Source organism: Pteropus medius, unplaced genomic scaffold (genome assembly GCF_902729225.1).
Source record: "Pteropus medius unplaced genomic scaffold, Ma_sr-lr_union100, whole genome shotgun sequence".
NCBI lineage: Eukaryota > Metazoa > Chordata > Mammalia > Chiroptera > Pteropodidae > Pteropus > Pteropus medius.
Genome location: NW_024340699.1, coordinates 13,264,759 through 13,284,908, shown reverse-complemented (window position 1 = coordinate 13,284,908; position 20,150 = coordinate 13,264,759). Strand labels below are relative to the sequence as shown.

Below are 20,150 nucleotides of genomic sequence, written 5' to 3'. Positions count from 1 at the left end.
TTTGCGGGGAGTAGCCCCCTCCCTGAGCCCCCGCCCAGCCTGTGGCGAAGGAGCATACAGCTGGCCATGCCGTCTGGCCCTGGCCTCGGTCCTTCCCCGTGGCCATCACTGGGCTGAGGACTGAGGTGTGGCCGCGCTGCCTGTCCCTCACACGCTTTGCTCGGCAGCCGGCCTGGGCTGAAGGCATCACTGTCGGCAGGAGTCCTCCAGAGAGTTTCAGGATTTGAAAACTGCCTCACGGCGCGCAGCACCCACAGTCTGGGGGCGAGGCCACAGCAAGGCCACCAGCCCAGATTGCATTCATTCCTCTGGCCGTCAGCCTCTGGCCCAGAGCCACGGGGGCCCCTGACTCTTTCCTGCAGGTGTCAACCGCCGGCCGGCCCTGCAGTGGACGGCTGAGGGCGGGGAGCTGCCTGCACAGCACTCTGGGGGTCCTTGGCTCTGTCTGCCCCACGGCCCAGTGGGAGGAGCACGGCGCTCAGCCTGGACCGCCGGGGCCCCTGGACGGCGGAGGCACGCAGCGCAGGCGGCCACCCCTCACCTGCCGCACCCCCACACCGGTGAGGCCGGGTGCAGGGCTGGCCCTCATCCCTGCTTCCGGTTCCCTCAGGCAGTTCCTGTGGAGCTTTAGGCTTCCCGGGGAGGCTCAGAAAATCGACCGCATGATGGAGGCGTTCGCTGCCCGCTACTGCCTGTGCAACCCCGGCGTCTTCCAGTCCACAGGTCAGTGGCAGCTGTGGCCCTGCCCGCTCCCTGCCGCCAGGCGTGCCCAGGGCCGCTCACCCCGCACACGGTCCTCCGACGGAGAAATCCGTGGCCGGTTTCCGGCCGCCGGGCCCTCTCCGACCTCTGAGCCCCCGCCGCCCTCCGACCCTTTGCAGACACGTGCTATGTGCTGTCCTTCGCCATTATCATGCTCAACACCAGCCTGCACAACCACAATGTGCGCGACAAGCCGACGGCCGAGCGCTTCGTCACCATGAACAGAGGCATCAACGAGGGCGGGGACCTGCCCGAGGAGCTGCTGCGGGTGAGGGGGCCGGGCGGGCGGCAGCCTCGCTCTGCCGCGACGCAGGCGGCACCAGTTCACGGACGTGAGGGCGGCCGCGGGGTCCGCAGGGGTCGTGGTCGGGCCGCGGGCCGGGAGGGATGGCCACCCGTGTGTCCTGAGCCCCCGCGGTCCCCCCGCAGAACCTGTACGAGAGCATCAGGAACGAGCCGTTCAAGATCCCCGAGGACGACGGCAACGACCTGACGCACACGTTCTTCAACCCCGACCGCGAGGGCTGGCTCCTGAAGCTGGGTGAGCGGCGGGCGGGCGCTCCAGGCCCCGAGGCCCCGGCCAGACGCAGGGGCGTTGGGGACGGAGTTCGTTGGGCGGAGGCCGCTCGGCAGCTAGCTGCACCCAGACCCGACGGCCGCTGCCGAGACCCGCACCCCGTCCTCAGGACACCGTCCTGTCGCGTCCACGGCAGAGCGTCGTGCCCGGGCTGCCCAGACGGCCCAGGAACTGCTCACTCGTGTCCAGTAAGCCCCGGGCAGCGCTCTGTCCAAGAAGCAGGCGCCTCGGCCTCCGAGCGCTGCGTGCCTCTCGTGGTTTGGTGTGGCTGGTTTTTGACGAGTGGTTTAAATGTGCCTTCTTGTTGTTTTCCTTCTGCCTGTGGCTCCCACCTTTCTGTTCTGTGACGGGCTGCCCCTGCTTGTCCTGCGTTAGGAGGTACGTACCCAGTGGCTTCCCACCCTCCCCAGCTGCTCATTCCTCTCTCAGTCTCTCCCCGTTCATGTGTGTGAGGCTCCGATTTGTGGCTGCCATCCATCTGACCCATGTGGCTTTGGACTTGTCGGGTTAGCTTCCTGGGGCGTGGCGAGTGTGACGGCCACACCCGGGACGGGCGGCCGTGGCCAGGGCGCAGGCCCTTCTGCACCCGGACCACGAGCACCACGTGGGAACAGCCTGCCCCTCGGTCTCCTGGGCCTGAGCAACAGCGAGAGGGCCCGTGGCAGCTCCATCCCGCACGTCACCAGCCGCCCTCACGCTGGCCAAGCAGCGCTGGCCCACACCACCGAGGGAAGCGTCTAGAACGTTTTACAGGCGTCCTAACCATTGGCAAAGAATAGCTTTGTCTTTTCTGTGCAATTTGGAAATCGGTAGGGTTTTCTGACTGAGGGTGAGGGGTTGGGGTTTCTGTCTTACTGTGACTTTGGAGCCTGTGAGATGTGACAACTGCGTATCACATGTGCACTCTCGGAACAGATCGGAAGACGCTAGAATCTGACAGTTCTAGTGATTGTGTTTTTAATTAAGGCAGGATGAGACGGAGGCATGGTGACAGTATAGCAGGTGTGGGCACACGCCACAGGGCTGCTCTTCTGACTTGGGGTCTCGCTCTGGCTGTGGGGAGCTCTGGGAGCCCTCTGGATCTTTGTCCAAAGTCCCAGTACTGTAGTCTTGCACTTGCCCGCCTGGGTGACCTTCGAGATGCACCAGACGGAGAGCCACACCTGTGGTCCTGGGCGAGGGCAGGAGGCGGGCGCAGCTCAAACAGCAGCGGTCGTGGTGAGTGTGACGGCCACAGACCTCCAGCAAGTGCGCTTCGAGGGCTGGTGACAGGGCAGGCCGGCCTGGCAGCCGCTGTGGCCTCGTGCCAGCAGGAATGCAGTTGCTTCTAAAGACACCAAAATGAAACAGAGGCGTGGGAGGGCTTTTTCCCACCCCGCCTGCAGGTCGAGCAGCCACAATGTCCGTGTGCAGAGCACCCTTAGGAGCTGAGCGGCTGCACACGGGGCCTGACGCCCAGCTGGGTGTGGCCTGGGCACGGGGCTGCCGGGGGCCCAGGGTCGGCACTGAATGCTGCACGCGGTCAGCTCCTTCCAGGCTCCCACAGCCATGCGCCTCGTCTGTGTGAAGGGAAGTCACGGCTAGTGACGGTGGCGCTGTCCAAATTTGAAGTCCGCTGGCCAGTCGGCAGCCGGGAGCCGCCATCCCTGAGCCCCAGTAGCTCTGTGTCTGCTCTGTCCTCAGAGCTGTCACCAGTCAGCTGTCACCTGTCACCAGACTGGCAGGCCAGTCTCTCCGGAGCTCCAGCCTCACCCAGCAGCACCGGCCAAAGCCCGGAGACGTTCGTGGCCACAGGCCGCCTCCCAACGGGTTTGACCCTGGCCTGGCCGCTAGAGACAGCTGGTGGGTGCGGGGCTCTGAGGGCCAAGAGGCGGCCAGTCTGCCGGAAGCCCGTGCCGCAGACACGTCAGGCTGGCCCTGGGTGTGGCCCGCCTGGCACACACGGCTTGGACGCAGCAGCAGGACAGGGCAGGGTGGGCATGTGAGCAGGTGTGGGTGTGGCGTGAATGGAGATCGCAGTGTGTAGCCTTGCTGGGTGCTTCTCACTGAGAGCGGGGGCCTTTCGAGGCTGGGACACTTTGCCCACGCATCGGTGCGCCCCTTAATGGTCAGCAAGTACCTTGTGGTCACTGAGTTTTGAGAATGAGTCAGTCGTGTTAAAAACACAGGAACTGGGTCAGAGCTGACCTGTCACGCAGAAAGAAGTACGTGTTGCCGGGGCATGTGCATGTGTGCTGTGCATCCGTGGGTGTGTGCGCACGCGTGCCTGGTGACAGCCGTGGAAAGAGCGGGACATTTACGGGGACATGGAGGGGCCGGGCTTTCTGCAGGCATGAGTGGGGTGGTGCGCGCGTGTCCATCCCGACGCTCGGCCGGAAACACGCACGAGCAGCGCCTCCGGTCCCCTCACATCAAGACCCGCTGTGCTCCAAGGCCAAGGGCACGACCCCCGGGCCCTGTGTACCGGGCTGCGTAGCTGAAAGCGTGCCGGGGCCAGGGCTAGGTTTGGGGCCAACCCAGACTATAGGCCTCAGTCTAGACCCTGCAGCCGCCGGCTCCCTTGGCCTTGAGAACTGGACCACAGAGCGGGTTCCCCCGAGATACAGCACTGAACTCAGGAGCAGTGGGACAGCGACCTGGCGCAGAGAGCAGGGAGGTCTTCCTGGTACACCCGCTTCCCACAGCAGCCGTCGGTACAGGGAGGGTGAGGGGCGTGGGAACTGGCGGTGGGCAGCACACACAGCCAGCCACCTCACGACCCAGTGACGGGCGAGAGGGTCAGGCTCTGGGTGAGCGGATGGCTCAGGGGCTCCTGTAAGTTTCTCTGAGAACTCACTTGTGGGGCTCAGCAGAAGGAAGGTGGGGGCAGGAGCTCTGAGACTCAAACCAGCTTGGTGGCCGGGGGGCCAGCAAGGCGGCCTTGGACGGCGTTGGAGGGGTCGCGGTCGGCATCGGAGGGGTCGCGGTCTTAGGCTGAGATTGGGCTTCAGGCCGAGACGAGATTCTGGCTGCTGTTTGGAGGAGAGTGGCGGGCGGGACAGGCACAGAGGCAGGAGGGTGGCGGCCTGGCTCAGGCCAGTGCGGCTGGAGAAAGGCCTTACTAGTGGCTTGGGGTCTGGGGACGTCCCTGGAATCGGCGCTGTCTCCTGTCGCTAGAGGACTTTAGGTCAAGGCAGAGCTGCCTTGAGGGGCTTGCGAACTTGGACGGCAGAGAAGAGGGAACGAAGCATGAGCTGACACCGTGGCCGCCACAGACCGCGGGGTGCCGGTGCCGGGCTCTGCTCCTGCCTTTGTTGGGTCTTAGAGGTGACAAGTAAGAGCTGTGTCTGGCGTGGAGCAGAGGGTTCCAGTGGAATGCTGTGTGCACCTCAGTGAGGCCGCACACGGGTTTGGGGAGCAGGAGCCCAGCCCAGGGTCAGAGGTGCTGAGGGAACGAGGGGCTGTGACTTTAGGCCGAGGGGCAGCTTGAGCAAAGGCCCTGGGGCACGAAGGCATGAGCTGGGGGGTGGGCTTGGGGTCTGAGGGCTGTGCAGGGTGTAGCAGCCATCTCGGGAAGGCACGTGGCCAGACCTTTTGACAGACTGCAAGTGGGGAAGGGAGCAGGGAGAAGGGGGTGCAGCTGGACCTCCCAGCACGACTGGGGCTCCCCTCGCCCAGGCTCTCGGGGGACGATGGACTCCAATCAGAGAGGGTCTGTCCACGGCACCAGGTTCTGGCAGTCGGGGCGCCTTCCTTCCCTGTAGCTGGGCGTCTCCCCCACCGGACCTCTGCAAACTTCAGGCTGGGGAGCCATGAGCCCTGGGGTGACTCGAGGGTTGGCAGGTGTCTCCCTGTGTCCCCCCAGACGCCCATGGTCTCATACCCTCATCCCGTCCCCACGCAGGCATGGTGTCCTCAGTCTCAGCAGCACTCGCCTGCTTACACGCACGCTGCAGGGAACGGTGGGCCAGCTCGGCCCTGAATGTCATCGTCGTCACTTTGGGAACCATGGGGCAGGAAGAGCCACTTCCTACCTCATGCCCATGTATCGCTTCAGTCCATTGCCGTGCACATACTTTTAATTTTTTAGAAACTTTGTTAGAAACAGGGGCTAAAATTTGAAGCGTTTGTCTCTGCTAAATACTTAAAGGTAAAAAAGATGTCCCCTTCTGTAGTGGAAGTAGGTGCAGACACGCTGTGTGTGTGTGTGTGTGTGTCTCTGTCTCTCTCTCTCTCTCCCCCTCCCCCTGAGTGTGTGTGTGTGTCCCAGATCTCGTTAAGAGATTAGTTCAATCTAATAATTCCCTGGGCCAAAGAGTAATCAGGTTTGATGGATCCCAGGGCCGCCCAGAGCACCCAGTAATGTGATAAGGGCCCCACGTAACAGGGTTAAGTCCCGGACAGACGGGAGCCCACTGACTTCATCCTGTTGTTCTCACGGGGGAAATTAAGCCCATTCATCACAACTGACTTTTCCAGAGGGCACATTTGGAAAGCGGTTGCGTTATTCGGGTGCCAGGGGGCCGCGGGGCGCAGGCCCGGGGTGGAGTGCATGTGGGCCCGAGCAGAGCACCATACCATGCACGCCCCACTGCCCGGCGGGCGAGAGGCCCGGACGGCCCAGGCCACACAGCTCGTCCCGGACTTGGCTAAGTGCTGGGCGGACTGTCGAGGCCAGCAAAGAAGGAAACTTAGAACCAAGCCTGGCTCCTGGTGGCATTTCCGGAGATACAGTAGTGCATGGGGCGGGGTCCCAGGACCCCACCCTCCCTGCCTGCACAGGCCCTGACTCACGAGGGCCTCCTGCTTCTAGGGGGCCGAGTGAAGACCTGGAAGCGCCGGTGGTTCATCCTGACCGACAACTGTCTCTACTACTTCGAGTACACGACGGTGAGTAAGGGGTGGGTCGCCGGGTCCCCGCGTCAGAGGGGCCTTGGATCGCTGACCCACGGGAGGCTGGCTGTGCGCCCTTCTCTCATAGGATAAGGAGCCCAGGGGAATCATCCCACTGGAGAACCTCAGCATCAGGGAGGTGGAGGACCCACGGAAGCCCGTAAGCTGCCTTTCCCTCGCCACCTCGTCTCCCGCGCCCCCCGGACGCCCTGGCGGGAGCGTGAAGTGGGTATAAGACCCTCCCCCGGCCCTCGGTGACAGCCCCTCTTCCTCCGCCACCAGAACTGCTTTGAGCTTTATAACCCCAGCCACAAAGGGCAGGTCATCAAAGCCTGCAAGACGGAGGCCGACGGCCGGGTGGTGGAGGGCAACCACGTGGTGTACCGGATCTCCGCGCCCAGCCCCGAGGAGAAGGACGAGTGGGTGAAGTCCATCCGGTGAGCCGGAGCCCCGGTTTCGTGCCGGGCGGAGCCTGTCGGGAACCAGTATGGTCACTGATGAGAAGCTGTGGTCCTTATTACGACTGCAAGACGCCTCTCAGCTGTAGCCATTAGGAGTCTGAAGAGGCGTGGAAGTTACACAGAGCCAGCCGGCGAGCTCGCGGGGTCGTGGGGGAGAGCGAGCGCACGCACGGCCTTGGGTGCTCTCGTTGGGGTCAAGGGCAGGGGCCTCGGGTTTTGAGCGTGCTCTTTTTATCGGTGAATTTAAAACTCTCGTAAGAGCAAGAGTTTAAAGCGTAGGAAGAGGAAACCAGCAAGTAGCCCAAACGGTCAGCTGTCAAAATCAGCCGACCGCTAAAACCAGGGAGCGGGCTGGCCGTCTGCTCGCACGGCCGGCATCCGAGGCGCCGTCCTTGGAGCGTGAGGCTCGGCAGCCGAGGAGAAGGTCGGCACCTGCATTCTGGTCAGTGCGCGCGTCTGCGCTCTCCGTGTGCAGGAACTGACCCCTCTGTCTCCAGACCCCTGGGAGGGAGGCCCGCCCCTGACCCCACTGTTTCCTTTTCTTCCCAGAGCGAGCATCAGTAGAGATCCTTTCTACGACATGCTGGCCACGAGGAAGAGGAGGATCGCCAATAAAAAATAGAGCTTTCCCGGCCTGAACAGGTAAAAGTAAAACCAAAGCCCACAGCAGAAAGTGACTGAGAGGCGCCCCCATGACACCCTGGACCCCAGGAGGCGGTGTCCTGTGCGAGCCCAGGGTTCTCCGGTGCCTCTGTGCGCCGGGTGTGGTGAGCGACACCGAGCACCCCGTCCTGCCGACCCTCCCGGCCCGCAGCAGCGACGTCCGGCAGCGTCCTCCCAGGGCCGCCTGGGAGCTCCGCCACGACAGCCCGTGCCGCACGCGGCCCCGCTCGGCCCCAGAGCCCAGCTCATGCCGCACGTGCTCCGTGGCGGTGTTCACTTCTAGAAGCCGCCATTTCGTATCAAAACAGGAGAGAAAAACTACAATTTTTCATTTAGCTTTTTTCTCAAACATATAGGAGTATAGCTTTTATATGCCTTTTTATATTCCGAAGTTATAACGAAAGATACTTTAATAGTGGTATTTTTAGACTGGCAGCTATAAATTTAACTCCTGGACACAAGTATATCCTGTGTCCTATACAAGGCCACGTACACGTGCACGTGTGCGGCGGGCTGCAGGGGCCTTGCGTGGCGCCTGTGCAGGACCTGCCTGTAGTGCTGGCCCGTTCCGAGCGCCGCTAGTCTGTGGGGTGCCCTCACCCCTCCCGATGGAGAGAGGTGGCCCATGTCCCTGAGGACAGCGAGCCCTGGGCAGGGCTCCACGTGTCCGGGTCCCCTGGGACCTCTCTCCAGCTCAGACTTGGCAGCCCCCAGATACTTTCTGAAAACACTGCTCAGTAAAACGTAAAGCATGGTTTGGGGGCGTTTGTCCTGTACCTGCAGGATCGAGCACAGTCCGTGCGACCCCACACGCAGCAGTTTCACATGGTTCAATGGAACACGTGGTTCAGACCCGTTTTTGACCATCGTCTTCACTATTTGAAGCATTGTGGCGAAGTGCTTTTATCACTGACCTGGTCATTGGACCAGATTCCTTAATAGAATGAGTAGACACGTCAGCGATCTCATTCCGCGTTGTCAGAGATTTCAGCTCCCGGGAGGCGGCGGGGGGAAGCTGTGGGAGGGAGGCGCCTGGCACTTTGGGTTTTCTGTGAGCAGTGTCAAGCCCCAGCTCCACGTGGGTGGTGGCGGAGGCCCGCGGCCAGGTCGCCATGGACTTGACAGGTGCTCAGCAGTGTGTTTGCCGAAGGACGTCTGGGCCCCGCACGTGTGCGAGGGGGTGACAGAGGCCGTGTGCCAGGACGCGACGCCTGTGGCTGGCACTTCAGGACGGGGCTGGTGACAGATGCCATTTATTTGCATCACCAGGACCGCCTGGCCACCGGGGCCATTCTGGCGGTGGGTCCCCGCCCCGTCGCCCCAGGATGCTCGTTAGAGGCCGTTGCTCCCATGTGAAGTCAAGTCCAAGAAGGAGACCTCGGGCTCTGCGCTCCCCGGGGATGCCAACAGCAGAAGTAACTTTCTGCGAGTCACCTTGACGCTGAACTCGATGGCTGTGGGACCTTGGCCTCGGTGCAGCCGACCTCGATGTAGCTTTAAGTCACACGAGATTGCAAAAGGGTCCGAGTCCATGACTCGCCAACACGTGTCAAACTGAGTTTGTTGTTTGTTCCCAAGCTCTTCGGCTCTGTTACTGTCCCGATACCTCAGATCCGAACTTCTGTTGGCGAAGAAGGCGAGCTGGCATCCTGCAATGCCTGGCGGGTACACTCGCGACCCCGACCTCCAGTCTTCCACGGAACCAGACACCGCCTGGACCACCCACCAAACACCGCTGAAGACGACCCCTCGGGCTGGCCCCACACCCTGGATGGCCCGAGGCAACAGCTAGATCAGTATTTCGCATGGGGACGTTCTCTTGGTCCTTGGTCTGACCCAGGTAGGACCCTGGGGGTATAGGGCTTTCTGTCTTTTGGGCGTGGCCTCATAGTGGGGTTAGGAGAAGTCTGAGCTTAAGAAAACACTCGGGGAGAACCTTTCTCTGGTCGTCTGTGAAGGATTCTCACTCGATGGCTGTTTCCCCAGGAACATGCCGTGGTGCTTAGAATCCACATACCTTGCCATCAGTGTTACGTGAAGTCACCTAATTCCAGGTTTCACTGTGACAGTATTAATCTTATTAATCTAACAGGCATACAGCCGTTACCCCCACTACGCACTCCGGCAGGCCTGGTCCAGAAAACCAGCCTGGGCCGGGCGGGCCTAGTGGTGCCTCCTCCTCCTGCCCCGACGTCTGTGCCTAGTGCTGACTTCATTCCCCAGGTTTAGCCAGCAGCCCAGGGCGGGGGGCGGCAGGGGCACCGGCCCGGTTAGCAGGTGGGCCTTAGCTGAATGGCCCAGACCCCGACAAGCAGCGTCTTCAGGATCACAGAACATTTTTGAGCGGTTTAATGTGGTACCAAACTGAGTCCAAATAGAAGCTATTTATAGGTGAAGCAGCATTAATGCTTCATGTAAAGCAATGCCTATTTTTAAAGTTAAAATGCATATATCTACATAGATGCGCTTTGCCGAGAAGTTAGGTCTGTTGTAGACCAGAAACCACATGTTGTGATTTCTCATTTTCTTATTTTTTCTTAGGAAACATTTCTATTTACAGTAAATATAGTTAATATGTAAATAATGTACATATATATTGATTTCTGGAGTGTTTATTCAATGTATATATTCCCACGGCTTGCATGAAAAAATATCCTTTATCAATATTTTGTTGTAAAATGAATAGTCAGTAGAATTGGAAGGTCTGTGGCTGTCCACTTTCAAATACTGTGTCACTAAATAAAAAGCAAATGCGTTGTTACAAGGCTGTCTGAGACTTGGTTCTTTAAAACAGATTGTCGGGTCCAGCAACCCACTCACCGACTCCCCTTCCCCCAGCCTGGGGTCCCCCCTCCAGGCCGGAGCCCGCGGCTTGAGCGTGGAGGTTTTGAGAAAGCGAAGCGACAGGAAGAAGCCACTGAGGAGTGTCTGTAAGCAAATGGGCAAAGAGCACTGAAAAATAAGACACGAAATGTTTAATTTGCTGCCATTTATATACTATATAAATTTTACATGCTGTATATTTACAGTGGGGCAAGTGCTTTTTAATCTTTAAAAAAACAAAGATCAAACTTTAGACATCTCTGAACAACACAAACTGTATAAACCATACAGATTATTCAGATACAAACTGTATTAAATACAGTTTTCCCCACTCCATCTCCTGATGCAGGACCAGTGAATTATAAGTGTATCACAGTTTGATAGCATATCCATATTAAAAATAAAATCACAGTATGATTTTGTCTGTAACTAGAAACTTTAAGGGACCAAGCTGACAACTCAGACTCCAATATCATAGTCAAGACAAGAGACACTGTATAAAAAAGTGTTATGTAATAAAAAACATACTGTAGGCTTTACAAATAATGTTTGGATTATACATTCATAATGTAAATACTCATCATATCTGGTAAATTGATTGGAATAGTTCCACAAAGTTCAAAAACAGAACTCGTCTATAAAATACGCCTTCAAATCTTGAATACAACTAAAATATGAAGTGAGATTAGTTTCTAGTATCAGACGTTACAGAAAACAGACTGCTCTCAAAGTCTAGTTGAGAGCTTGTGAATCTTTAAATAAGTCTTTAAATTAAATATCCATACTGTCAGTCGTTTGTACTTTTAACATTCCCACGTCTCCCGGCTGGTCTTGCACCGGCTGTCTCGCTTGGAGGAGCATTACATGGAATACGGGCGATCAACCTGAGTCTGTGATTAAGCAGCATTTGAGATGTTCTAGTCCAGGGCGTTATTTTCAATGTGATTTATATACACGGTATTTTACAGCGGTCAGCAGTTGTAGAAAGTGTTCATCCATTTGGAATAAGGGTCATTAAGAAAAGATAAAAACTAAAAAAAAAGTCCATGGTAAAATCTGTACAGTATTTACTAAAGAAGCACCACGCGGATTTGAACAGTTATTTCCTATATTTATAATTTAAGCTGGGCTGGGGATGGCTTCTGTTGAACATGTTCAATCTGAAAGACAAGAGGCAGGCAGTCGGAACACAGGGCCGAGTCTCGGGGGGCTGCAACCCCGTAACTGCTCAAGGACTCCCTCTTAGGTCCCCCCAGGTGGCAATAAAAGAGCTGGGCGGTTCCAGACAGAGGTGTGGAGGGAGCCTGAGGCCGGCGGCTCAGCAAGGAGGGCGCCATCTGCTGGGCATGGGCCGCACCGCCCCCAACCCCAACCGCGCCAATCCTTAAATCCCTTTCAGCGGGAAGAGCTTAATCCCTTAATTAGGTTTAGGTCTTTCCCTGAAAGACCCATTGATAAAGCATGTTAATTACCTGCAAATAAGCTTCTGAAGACAATTCACTTTGAAATTCATTTTAAATCTCCCTTTGCTGACTAGAAGTTACACATTTGGACAAAATTCCTTTTCAAGGGCAAATGGCTCACTCTCCCCTTGACCTCAGCACGGCAGGGCACAAAACCTGAATTACTCTCTCCCAGGGCCACTGAGAAAAGTGCCAGTAGTCAATTAGCTGGCCCCTCAAGGTTCTGCTCTGCTATGAAGGACCCAAACCTCGTTCAAACAAAGCAAAGTCCTTTCTGTCTGAACAGAGAGGGAGGAGTCGCACACACCTGACGTCCAGGTGCTCCGGGCCTGTGCGCTGTGAGGCGGGGACACGCCAACTCAGCTTCCTGAAGCACGGGGACTCGGGGGGCTTTTGAAGGAATGGGGGTCCCGGGGGCTCCTCTCTTAGGCCAGTTAGGTCTGGGTTGAGGAAACTGGATTCCCAATCTCTTCAAAGGTTTATCAAATGATTGTTGATTCTGACACTTCAAACTCATGTTCTTACAATGGGGAGGAGAGAACGGAGTGACTGCCTGGGTTTAGGGACACAAGTGTCCCCCAGCCAGGACTGATGAGGGGAGAGTCTAAACACAGTGCCAGTGCATGGCCTGGAGCTCAGAAGGGCCTCCCGCACCTGCTCCTGAGTCCCCAAGGCCCCGAACTCCATGTATGTCCCCATGGTACCTCTACAATTACGAAATACACAGACATGAAAACAGCTTACCGTAACTTGTGGATTCTGTTTTGAGGCCAAGTTTTCAATCACCTAGAAAGCAAGCAAAGGTTAAGAAACAGTTTAATGACAGTTTCATAAAATTTTTAGTGGCTACGCTGCATGTGCATTAAGTGATTACACTTAGAACCAGTTCTTAGTTTAACGTTTGTGCCTGAAACCAACACGAGGATGAGCAAGTGTGTGCGTGCCGTCACGTAGCTGTTCTCTGAGTGCTTTACTGAAAACAAGCTGATGTGACGACTGAGGGCCGCTGGTCCCACTGGACAGATGCAACGAAAGCCATGCCTTGTGGGAACAGTCCCGTCGGCCCAGCAGACTAACCAGCCTTTTAACGTTAGGAGAACAGGCCTTAGGCCAAAGAGAGTGAGAGTTAAATGGAACCAGAGAACATGAGTCAGTGAGAGAGGTAAGTGGTCGAGGTACCAGGACACAGGACACGTGGCAGAGACAAAAGGGTCCGTCCCCAGCCAGCTGGGAGGGAAGCTTGGCATGGAAGGCCAAGTGACTAGCCCTTCTTGTGGGGACAGGATGGGACAGGTGCACAAGCTCCTCGGTCTGCTCAGTGGAAGCACTGGCTGCACACCAGTCGAGTACACTTGGATCAGGGACAGGAGCACAGGGCCACCACTGGACACAACTGCAGCCCCTGGACGCATCAGAGCCCCCGAACGCCAGCTTCCGAGTCTGCACTCAACGTGCTCTCCCTGCAGAGCCGGCTCTGTGGGCAAGCTGCCACTCGCTGTGCGCTGGCAGCCTCTGGCTGGGTTCTTGAGAGAGTCCCAGAAGGAGACGATTCCGGCAACAATGTGAAATCCCCTGGGGCCCCAGGCAGTACCCACAGCCCCGCTCTCTACTTCATCCCAATCACTAGGCAGAGAAGCAACTCCCATCCTCACCAAGCCCCTTCCCCCAATCGCTGACATGTTCGTGGAAAACCAACCTGAAAGTACACATATTAATCTCTTAAAAAAACAAGCAAATACCACCTTCGGTTCACTTTCTGGCTGCCATGTGCCGCCACTGTTCCCACGGCAGGTCGCACGTGCCCTCCCAATGGAACACACCACCCCTCATGGTGTCTGCTGCTCTCTGAGCCAACACTGGGGCTCATGGGTCCCTCCTCAGTCAGCAGTCACGCTGACTGGGCCATGGGAGGCCCAGGCCTGCCCTCAACACACGACAGCTCGGTCAAGCACCAAAAGACCACTGGGCCGCCCAGGCGATGGCCAAAGTCGGGAAAGCACAGCTCAGGCGTCTGGGGGAGGGGGCGGCAAACTTTCATAAAAGACCGTGAAGGCCGGGCTGTGCTGCACCGCAGATCTAGACACTGAGACGTCATGTCCTCTTCGTATGAAACGAAGGCTTCCTTGGCCTTTCCGCGCCGGCCCGCTGCCCCGGCCCGCTGCCCCGGCCTCCTCTCGCGGGCTCGGCTGCTCGCCAGGGCCGCGGGGAGGAGGGGCTGCCATGGGTGCAGGGAGCGCGCGCTCACGAAGCAGACAAGGACCCCGGGCCCCGGCAGCGCTGAGCGGTGCTGAGCGATTCGGCAGGAGCCAGACAGAGCCCCACATCGCAGACACCCGAGGCGGCGCTCTGCTAGAGGCTGACAACTGACGTCCCTAATGACTCGAGTCAACAGACTGTGACTTTCAGGTTCTACTCAGAACGCTAGAGCTTTAAGGGTTCCAGAGAGACAGAACATACTGTGAAAACACGTCTAGCAAAAGTGGTTTAAAACAAAAGCTCTGCCCCGTCACAAGGCAACCACTTGGGGACCCAGAGCCCTAAATTCCCGAGGTGCAAATCCGGAGACTGTCAGGCCCAGTTCCTCGTCACTCGGGCCTTCGACAGCGGCTCAGGGCTCAGCGCCACGGCCTCGCCACGCGGCTGAGCGTGCTGTCTGGAGTTGGGGCGCGGGGCGGACACCCTTTTACTCCATTTGAGTTTTTCTTCTCGCGTGTCAATCACCTTTTCCAAAAAGACCAGTTTCTACATTTTTAATTCCAAGTATCTCCTCTTACCCTGGCCACACTCAGGCAGATGACACCTGTCATTTCTGCTTTCCATCCTTAAATATTTTGTTTTCTCACGGAAAGGTCCAACGCCTTCCAGAGGCAGGCCATCGGTGAGGGGAAAGCCGCCGTCAGTTCTCCGGAAATGGTCCACAGTCTCAGAGCTGGCGGCCTTGGGTAAGTGTAGTTCTGAGTCTTTACCAAAGTCCTCTGATTTCCTTGAGTGTCTCTTCTTTTTCTTTTTCTTTTTTTTGTGTCTGTGGAGGTCAGCATCAGAGTATGCTGCCGAAAGGTCTGAATCCTGCTGATGCCTGCGGAAGAACAAGCCAGAACTCAGACCGGCAAAGCAGCAAGGCGCCGTCAGACAGAGCTGGGCCTTGGCTTTTACGCCCGGCACTGCGGACACGTCGTGCAAACGCGGGTAAAATTCTCATCTAATTGAAAACGCAGTTCGTTTTCACTGTAATAATTTTTTTAAGTCTAGAGTCATAAATTCTCCGATTTCAATCCCATCCCAGCACTGCCTTTAAGGTTTACTCGGGAGCTAAGGTAGTTGGCCAAAATACCAGAGGAAGGATTTCGCTAACTTTTCCTGAAACTAGTGTCTAAAGGAAAAAAATTTTCTTGTCAGGTGTGTCAGGCACGTGGGAGGTGTTTATGAATTCCTTTTCCCTCGGGTAACCACTGTTTACCAGTGGCTTTTAGTAATCTTTTCCCAAAGTTTCGATTTTCTGAGATGTCAGATGTACGTAGCATAAAACATACAGTGACTCTGTTTGTGCTCACCTAGCGCATCACAGATAAATCACTTTCAAGACAATTGCTGAGCGACTTGGCTTTTTAAAAATACAAAAGCAAATCTCCCAATTAGATTTCAAACTAAGAAAAGGAGACAGAAAGATGGACAAAGACGAAGTTGGCAAAGGACACGTCTCAGATCCGCACGCAGAGCGAGCAGTCAGACATCGAAGGGACAGTGGCCTCCCATTCTCTGCTCACCTGGTAGCCACCGAGTTTGAAGAAAATACGAACAGGTGTGACAATAGAACTAATCTGACAATTAAGAATATTAACACCAATCGTGAGGTCAAAGACCCAAAGATTTCATTCACAGGGCATCGCATACTTACTCCTGGAGTTATAAAGCATTAATGAAAACGGCAATATCTTTTAGAAAAATGAACTTTTTAGGCGCTGTATACCATGCAATAAGACACAATTTAAAAGCAGAGCTAAATTTCAGAAATCTACAAATAGTGAAATCTGAAAACCCACAGAGATGAGAAACAAATCAACCTAATAAGCATGGCACAGCCCCCCGCCCCCTTAGTAAGCACACAAGCAGAGGGGCTCGCACGCCGCCCCCCCACGCGCCCCCCGCGCGCGCCCCGGCCCAACCCTCACCTGGAGTCTCGCTCTCGGTGTTTGTCTTTGGATTTCTTTTTCTTCTTTGATTTCTTGTGCTTCTTCGCCTTCGGCTCGTCTAAAGGCTCCCTCTGTAAGCTCCTCCACGCGTTCTTTTCTGCGTAACTGTCACTATGCTCCATGCTATCGTACCTCCGCTTCCGCGGCTTTATACTTTCGTGCCCGTGAAACCGATCAGCGAGGTGACAACCGTCTTCAGCCCCAAGTGCCATCTTGCCGTGGGAGTACTTGTCGGGGTAGAGAGGCGGGGCGTGGGGCGGGGCCCCGCGGGGGCTGCCGAAATGGGGCCCCTCCTTCTCTTTCACGACCGGCTCGCACCCCTTCCTGCCTTTGTAGTAGTCCTTGTAGGGCCGGCCGCCGTGCTGGGCCGCTCGGTCGCAGTCCCTGTCACCGTGGAAAGGCTTCCAGTGCCGCAGCTCCCTGGCCGCGTACGGGGCGTACCTGTCGTGGTAATACCGGCACCGGTCCCACCGCGTCTTCTCGGGGTAGTACTTCTCCCGGCCCCAGGCGTGCTCGCCCTCCGGGGGGTGGTGCCGGGCCCAGTCCTGGTCCGACCCGCCCCTGCTCCGAGAGTGGCGGTGGCCGTACCGGGGCGGGGCGCGGTGCTGGCCGGGGCTGAGCCGGTCGCTGTGGCCGGGGTGGTGCTGGCCGAGGTGCTCGGTCCGGCAGCGGTCCTGCGGCGCCCGCTCGCGGGCGTACGAGTGCCGCCGCCTGTGCTGCTCCGCCGTCCTGCTGCGGCTGTCCCGCGCGCGCTCCCCGCTGGACGAGCGCTCTCTCCGGTGGCGATAGTGTCCTCGGTCCACCTTTCGGAGGCTGCTGATCTTTTCCTTAACCGGAGAGCGGTCCGGGGCTTTCGGCCCAGCCTTCTGTTCCTCGCGCTGCTCGCTGGGGCTCTGTTCCGGGGCCCCGTCTGAACGACTTTCTGCGACCTTGTCGAGCTGAGCGCTCGGTGGCTCGTCTGTAGATGCCCCCGCGCCCTGAGACAGGTCCTCGGCGTCCGTGCACTTGTCTCGGCTGCTGTGAACGGAGGGTCCCTGCTCGCTGTCACCCGCGGGATGTGACGAGGGACTCAGGCTCAACCTCCCCGTGGTTTCCATGGCTACCGAGTCCCGGGGACTCTCGACCGACGTCCCTTTCACATCCTGGGCGGCTTTGCTCGGCTCGCTTGTTAAATCCCCAGGGTCGCACGGCTTGGCCGGGTGGCCGTCCGCGATGGTGCCCGGGCTGGTGTGGCAGAGACGGTGGAGACTCGGCAACGACTCCTCGGGTTTCGCCGAAACGTTTTCCGAGCCTTCTTCTTTGGCAGGTTTGGCGCCGGGGTCCGCGGGCGGCGCGGCCTTCTTCAGTTTGCTGCTGAGCCCCGTGGCCGCCTCCGGCCTCTCCTGGGCGTCGGGGGACGGGCTGCCCGGCTCCGGTCCCCTGCCGGGGTCCTCGGCGGGGCTCCCCTCTGTTCCAGTCGCACTGCAGTCAGAGCAAGACAGAGACGCAAACCGATTAATCACTCCCTAGATGGCCGTATGCATTTTGGTCACGCGCTCACAGGGACAAACGTGCCAAAACATTCATTCACTAAGCATTCGATGCCTCTAACGAATCTGGTTGAAACCCCATAGTGGCCTTATAGTTTTTGGAAACTGCAAATTTTCTCTCTTCCTCATTAGATAAAATATGAAATTGGACACCAAGCCTATCTCCTACCCCGTTTTTCAGCAACGAGGGCTCCGCTCCTCGGTTCTAGCTCCTTCCATTTTCGGATGGACTGCTGCTCCCCCTGAGTCTCACCTGCCGGCCCCCCGAGCGCAGGCGCGTCCCCTTTCCCGGGACCCCTCCTCCACCTCCAGAGCCAACGGCTCCTGGGATTACTCATACTCCGAGGAATCGCCGAGGCTTTTGAGGCTCTGGAAAAGCGTCTGCAGTAAAGGAACCCTGCCTCCGAGTGCTGAAGGGCTTCTGCTGTAGTCTCCAGGTGAATGAAAGCTGCCAGCCAACAGCGAAAACGCTGCAGCGGCCCCCACGTCTCAGCGGGGAGATGGCCGGGAGAGCGAGCACGCATGAAGCCGACACGCATCGCTGTCCAGCGCGTGGCGGTCAGACCCACGCAGCACACAACGCAACACGCATCTGGTCACAATACAGGCCCGGCTTTAAGTACCTGTGGTAACTCTCACGCACGTCACGTTTGAGAACAAACTAAGCCAAACTTGGAAAGAAACAAAGTCATCATGCAGGTGACTGAAGAGTGCCAAGCTACTGAAGTAAACCGGGAGGGAGGGTCTCTGCCGACAGCACGGACTCCGTCCCATGTTAGCGAGGAAGGCTTCCCAGCAGTGCTGCCACTGGCGAGGGCACACCACCGGCCGGGGCCATTCTGAAACGCGGGGTGCATTCCCGGGTCATCACACGATCAGGAAGCCCCACTGGCAGTCCCAGGTAAGGAGTAAGGGCTCTACAACCCTCGTCCCGACATCCGGTGGGTGAAACCCCGGTGATAGTGGCAGTTTTCAGGGACAAGAGAACTTCCAGGAACGCGAGTCCCATGTAAACCTAGAGGTGGTCAGAACCCACCCACGGCTGTCCCAGGAGGGTGTGACAGCCCCGAGGGTGATCTGCGTGGGGCGCACAGCTCCCCACGGCAGGTCACATTCTAAGCTGTCACATTCCCAGCAGCAGCACTGGTGGCCTTACCGCCCCCGGGAGCAGGGCGGTCTCAGCGCGCAGACTGAAATGCCACTGCATCGTACAGGCCTCTCCTTGTACTTCCGTGACGTGACGTACAGATCCATACACCGGATTAAACCACGACGGAGAAAGGGAACTGGAGGTAAACCGCCTGACCCACGAATTTCATTTCAGAATCCTAGAGTGAGCGAAACAAGCATCTGCTCCTCGAGAGTCGAGAGCCCCTGCCCTGTACCCTTCACACGTCTTCGTATATTTGTCATTAAACGGACTAAGCGTGGCAGTGCCAGAGGCCAGACGCGGACGTGTGCTAAGGACGTCCCTGCCCGACTCCAACCCTATCAAAACATCAGGTTTTCATGGACTATCGGCCCCTCACAAACGTTCTCTTCACTTTTCTGAAAAGCAAATCAGCTTCGTCGATCATTCAAATCATCCCCGGATTCGGAAAGGTCACCGTGAGACGCCCACCGTGGGAAAGCGGCGACCCGCCCACGGGCAGTTTCCTTCGCATTAAGTCGTAAGTTTACCTGGTTCCGTCTGTGGAGCCTTTCGCTTTGTGGCTGAGTTTGAAGGTCTCTAAGACCGTGTCCTCTGGAAGGGGCGGCAGAGGAGCGGGCATCAGCTGTGAGAAAAAAGAAACGAAGATACTTCCACGGTCGTGGTCACCGCACGCAAAATCTGGCCGCGCGCCCTGCCCCGCGAGAGGTGAGGCGAAGCCCGCCCGCCCCACACCCGCTCACCTTCCCGGGCAGACCATTCGCCTTAGAAAAGGGATTTTCTGCATGTAGAGCAGGCTGGACTTGGCAACTGGCACCATCGAATGACAGACCATTTTCTTTCGGGTCGCTGTCTGCACTGTTAGCACCGTTTAGGGTGACAGGCTCTCGCAGCTCGAGCCGAGAGGCCGCGTCGTCTTCAGCATCCTGAGCGGAGGGGTGCGAGCTCCCGGCCGCAGCCAGACCGTTCTCCCGGCCCAGGCCCTTTGCCTCCTCGTCGGACTCTTCAGATGACTCGGCACCATAGGGGACCAGGACACTTGAGTTCAGCTTGGACTTGCCATTCATCACTGGCTTGGAAGAGGACTCATTTGGGGCCATTTGCTTTGTGGCTTTACTGGACACTGACGTCGTAGGCGCACTCGAGGTAGACTGTATCGTGGAGGAATTGGTGACGGTGGACGAGGGGACGGGCTTGCTGGGGCTCTCCAGAGGACTGCCGTGCAGGTGAGGCTGGGACTGGCCTTGGCGAACAGGTAGCTTGTTGTGAATACTGATCGTGATTTTTTGTTTCTTGGGATGTTCTGGAATAACCGAGGGCCGGTTCACTGACCAGGTCTGAACAGAGGTTGAAGCGTTCACGGGACCAGCCCTGTTGACACTGGAGTTCCCGTTAGGACTCGACATGGAACTGCTCGGTGTCTCTTTCAATGGTCCAGTCCCGTTTAAGTGAGGGGGGTTCTGGAAGTAAGAACACACAGCCGGTGAGGGCGCCAGGAACACGCGGAGACCGTCCTGGCCGCGGACCCTGCCCACCTGGTCGTCTCTTTCTATAAACACCAATTTTCACGCACCTGGAAACATCTCCTTCTCTCACCCACTCACGCACGCACGCGCGCGCACACACGCACGCACGCACGCACGCACGCACACACACGCAC

The 20,150-nt window shown here is 57.5% G+C and overlaps 2 protein-coding genes and 1 long non-coding RNA gene across 8 annotated transcripts in view; 2 read left to right on the top strand and 1 right to left on the bottom strand.

The window, feature by feature from the left end:
• Positions 1–10,099, top strand: part of CYTH3 (cytohesin 3) — a 58,113-nt gene extending 48,014 nt beyond the window's left edge. For all 3 annotated transcript variants that reach the window (XM_039880053.1, XM_039880044.1, XM_039880063.1), the window contains exons 7-14: positions 611–723; positions 882–1,030; positions 1,192–1,303; positions 6,132–6,208; positions 6,300–6,371; positions 6,494–6,648; positions 7,222–7,314; positions 8,605–10,099. In XM_039880053.1, the coding sequence (XP_039735987.1) occupies positions 611–723; positions 882–1,030; positions 1,192–1,303; positions 6,132–6,208; positions 6,300–6,371; positions 6,494–6,648; positions 7,222–7,294 (751 nt within the window). In that variant the 3' untranslated portion in view covers positions 7,295–7,314; positions 8,605–10,099. The remainder of the gene's footprint in view (positions 1–610; positions 724–881; positions 1,031–1,191; positions 1,304–6,131; positions 6,209–6,299; positions 6,372–6,493; positions 6,649–7,221; positions 7,315–8,604) is intronic.
• Positions 10,100–10,293: 194 nt separating this feature from the next.
• Positions 10,294–20,150, bottom strand: part of USP42 (ubiquitin specific peptidase 42) — a 38,020-nt gene continuing 28,163 nt past the window's right edge. For all 4 annotated transcript variants that reach the window (XM_039879688.1, XM_039879685.1, XM_039879709.1 and 1 more), the window contains exons 13-18: positions 19,234–19,950; positions 19,021–19,115; positions 15,791–17,272; positions 14,396–14,697; positions 12,366–12,407; positions 10,294–11,318 (exon numbers count right to left, since the gene is read on the bottom strand). In XM_039879688.1, the coding sequence (XP_039735622.1) occupies positions 12,400–12,407; positions 14,396–14,697; positions 15,791–17,272; positions 19,021–19,115; positions 19,234–19,950 (2,604 nt within the window). In that variant the 3' untranslated portion in view covers positions 10,294–11,318; positions 12,366–12,399. The remainder of the gene's footprint in view (positions 11,319–12,365; positions 12,408–14,395; positions 14,698–15,790; positions 17,273–19,020; positions 19,116–19,233; positions 19,951–20,150) is intronic.
• LOC120616656 (uncharacterized) lies at positions 14,694–19,236 on the top strand. The gene is made up of 3 exons (XR_005656651.1): positions 14,694–14,807; positions 15,258–15,420; positions 17,778–19,236. It is a non-coding gene; the product is annotated as an uncharacterized LOC120616656 (long non-coding RNA).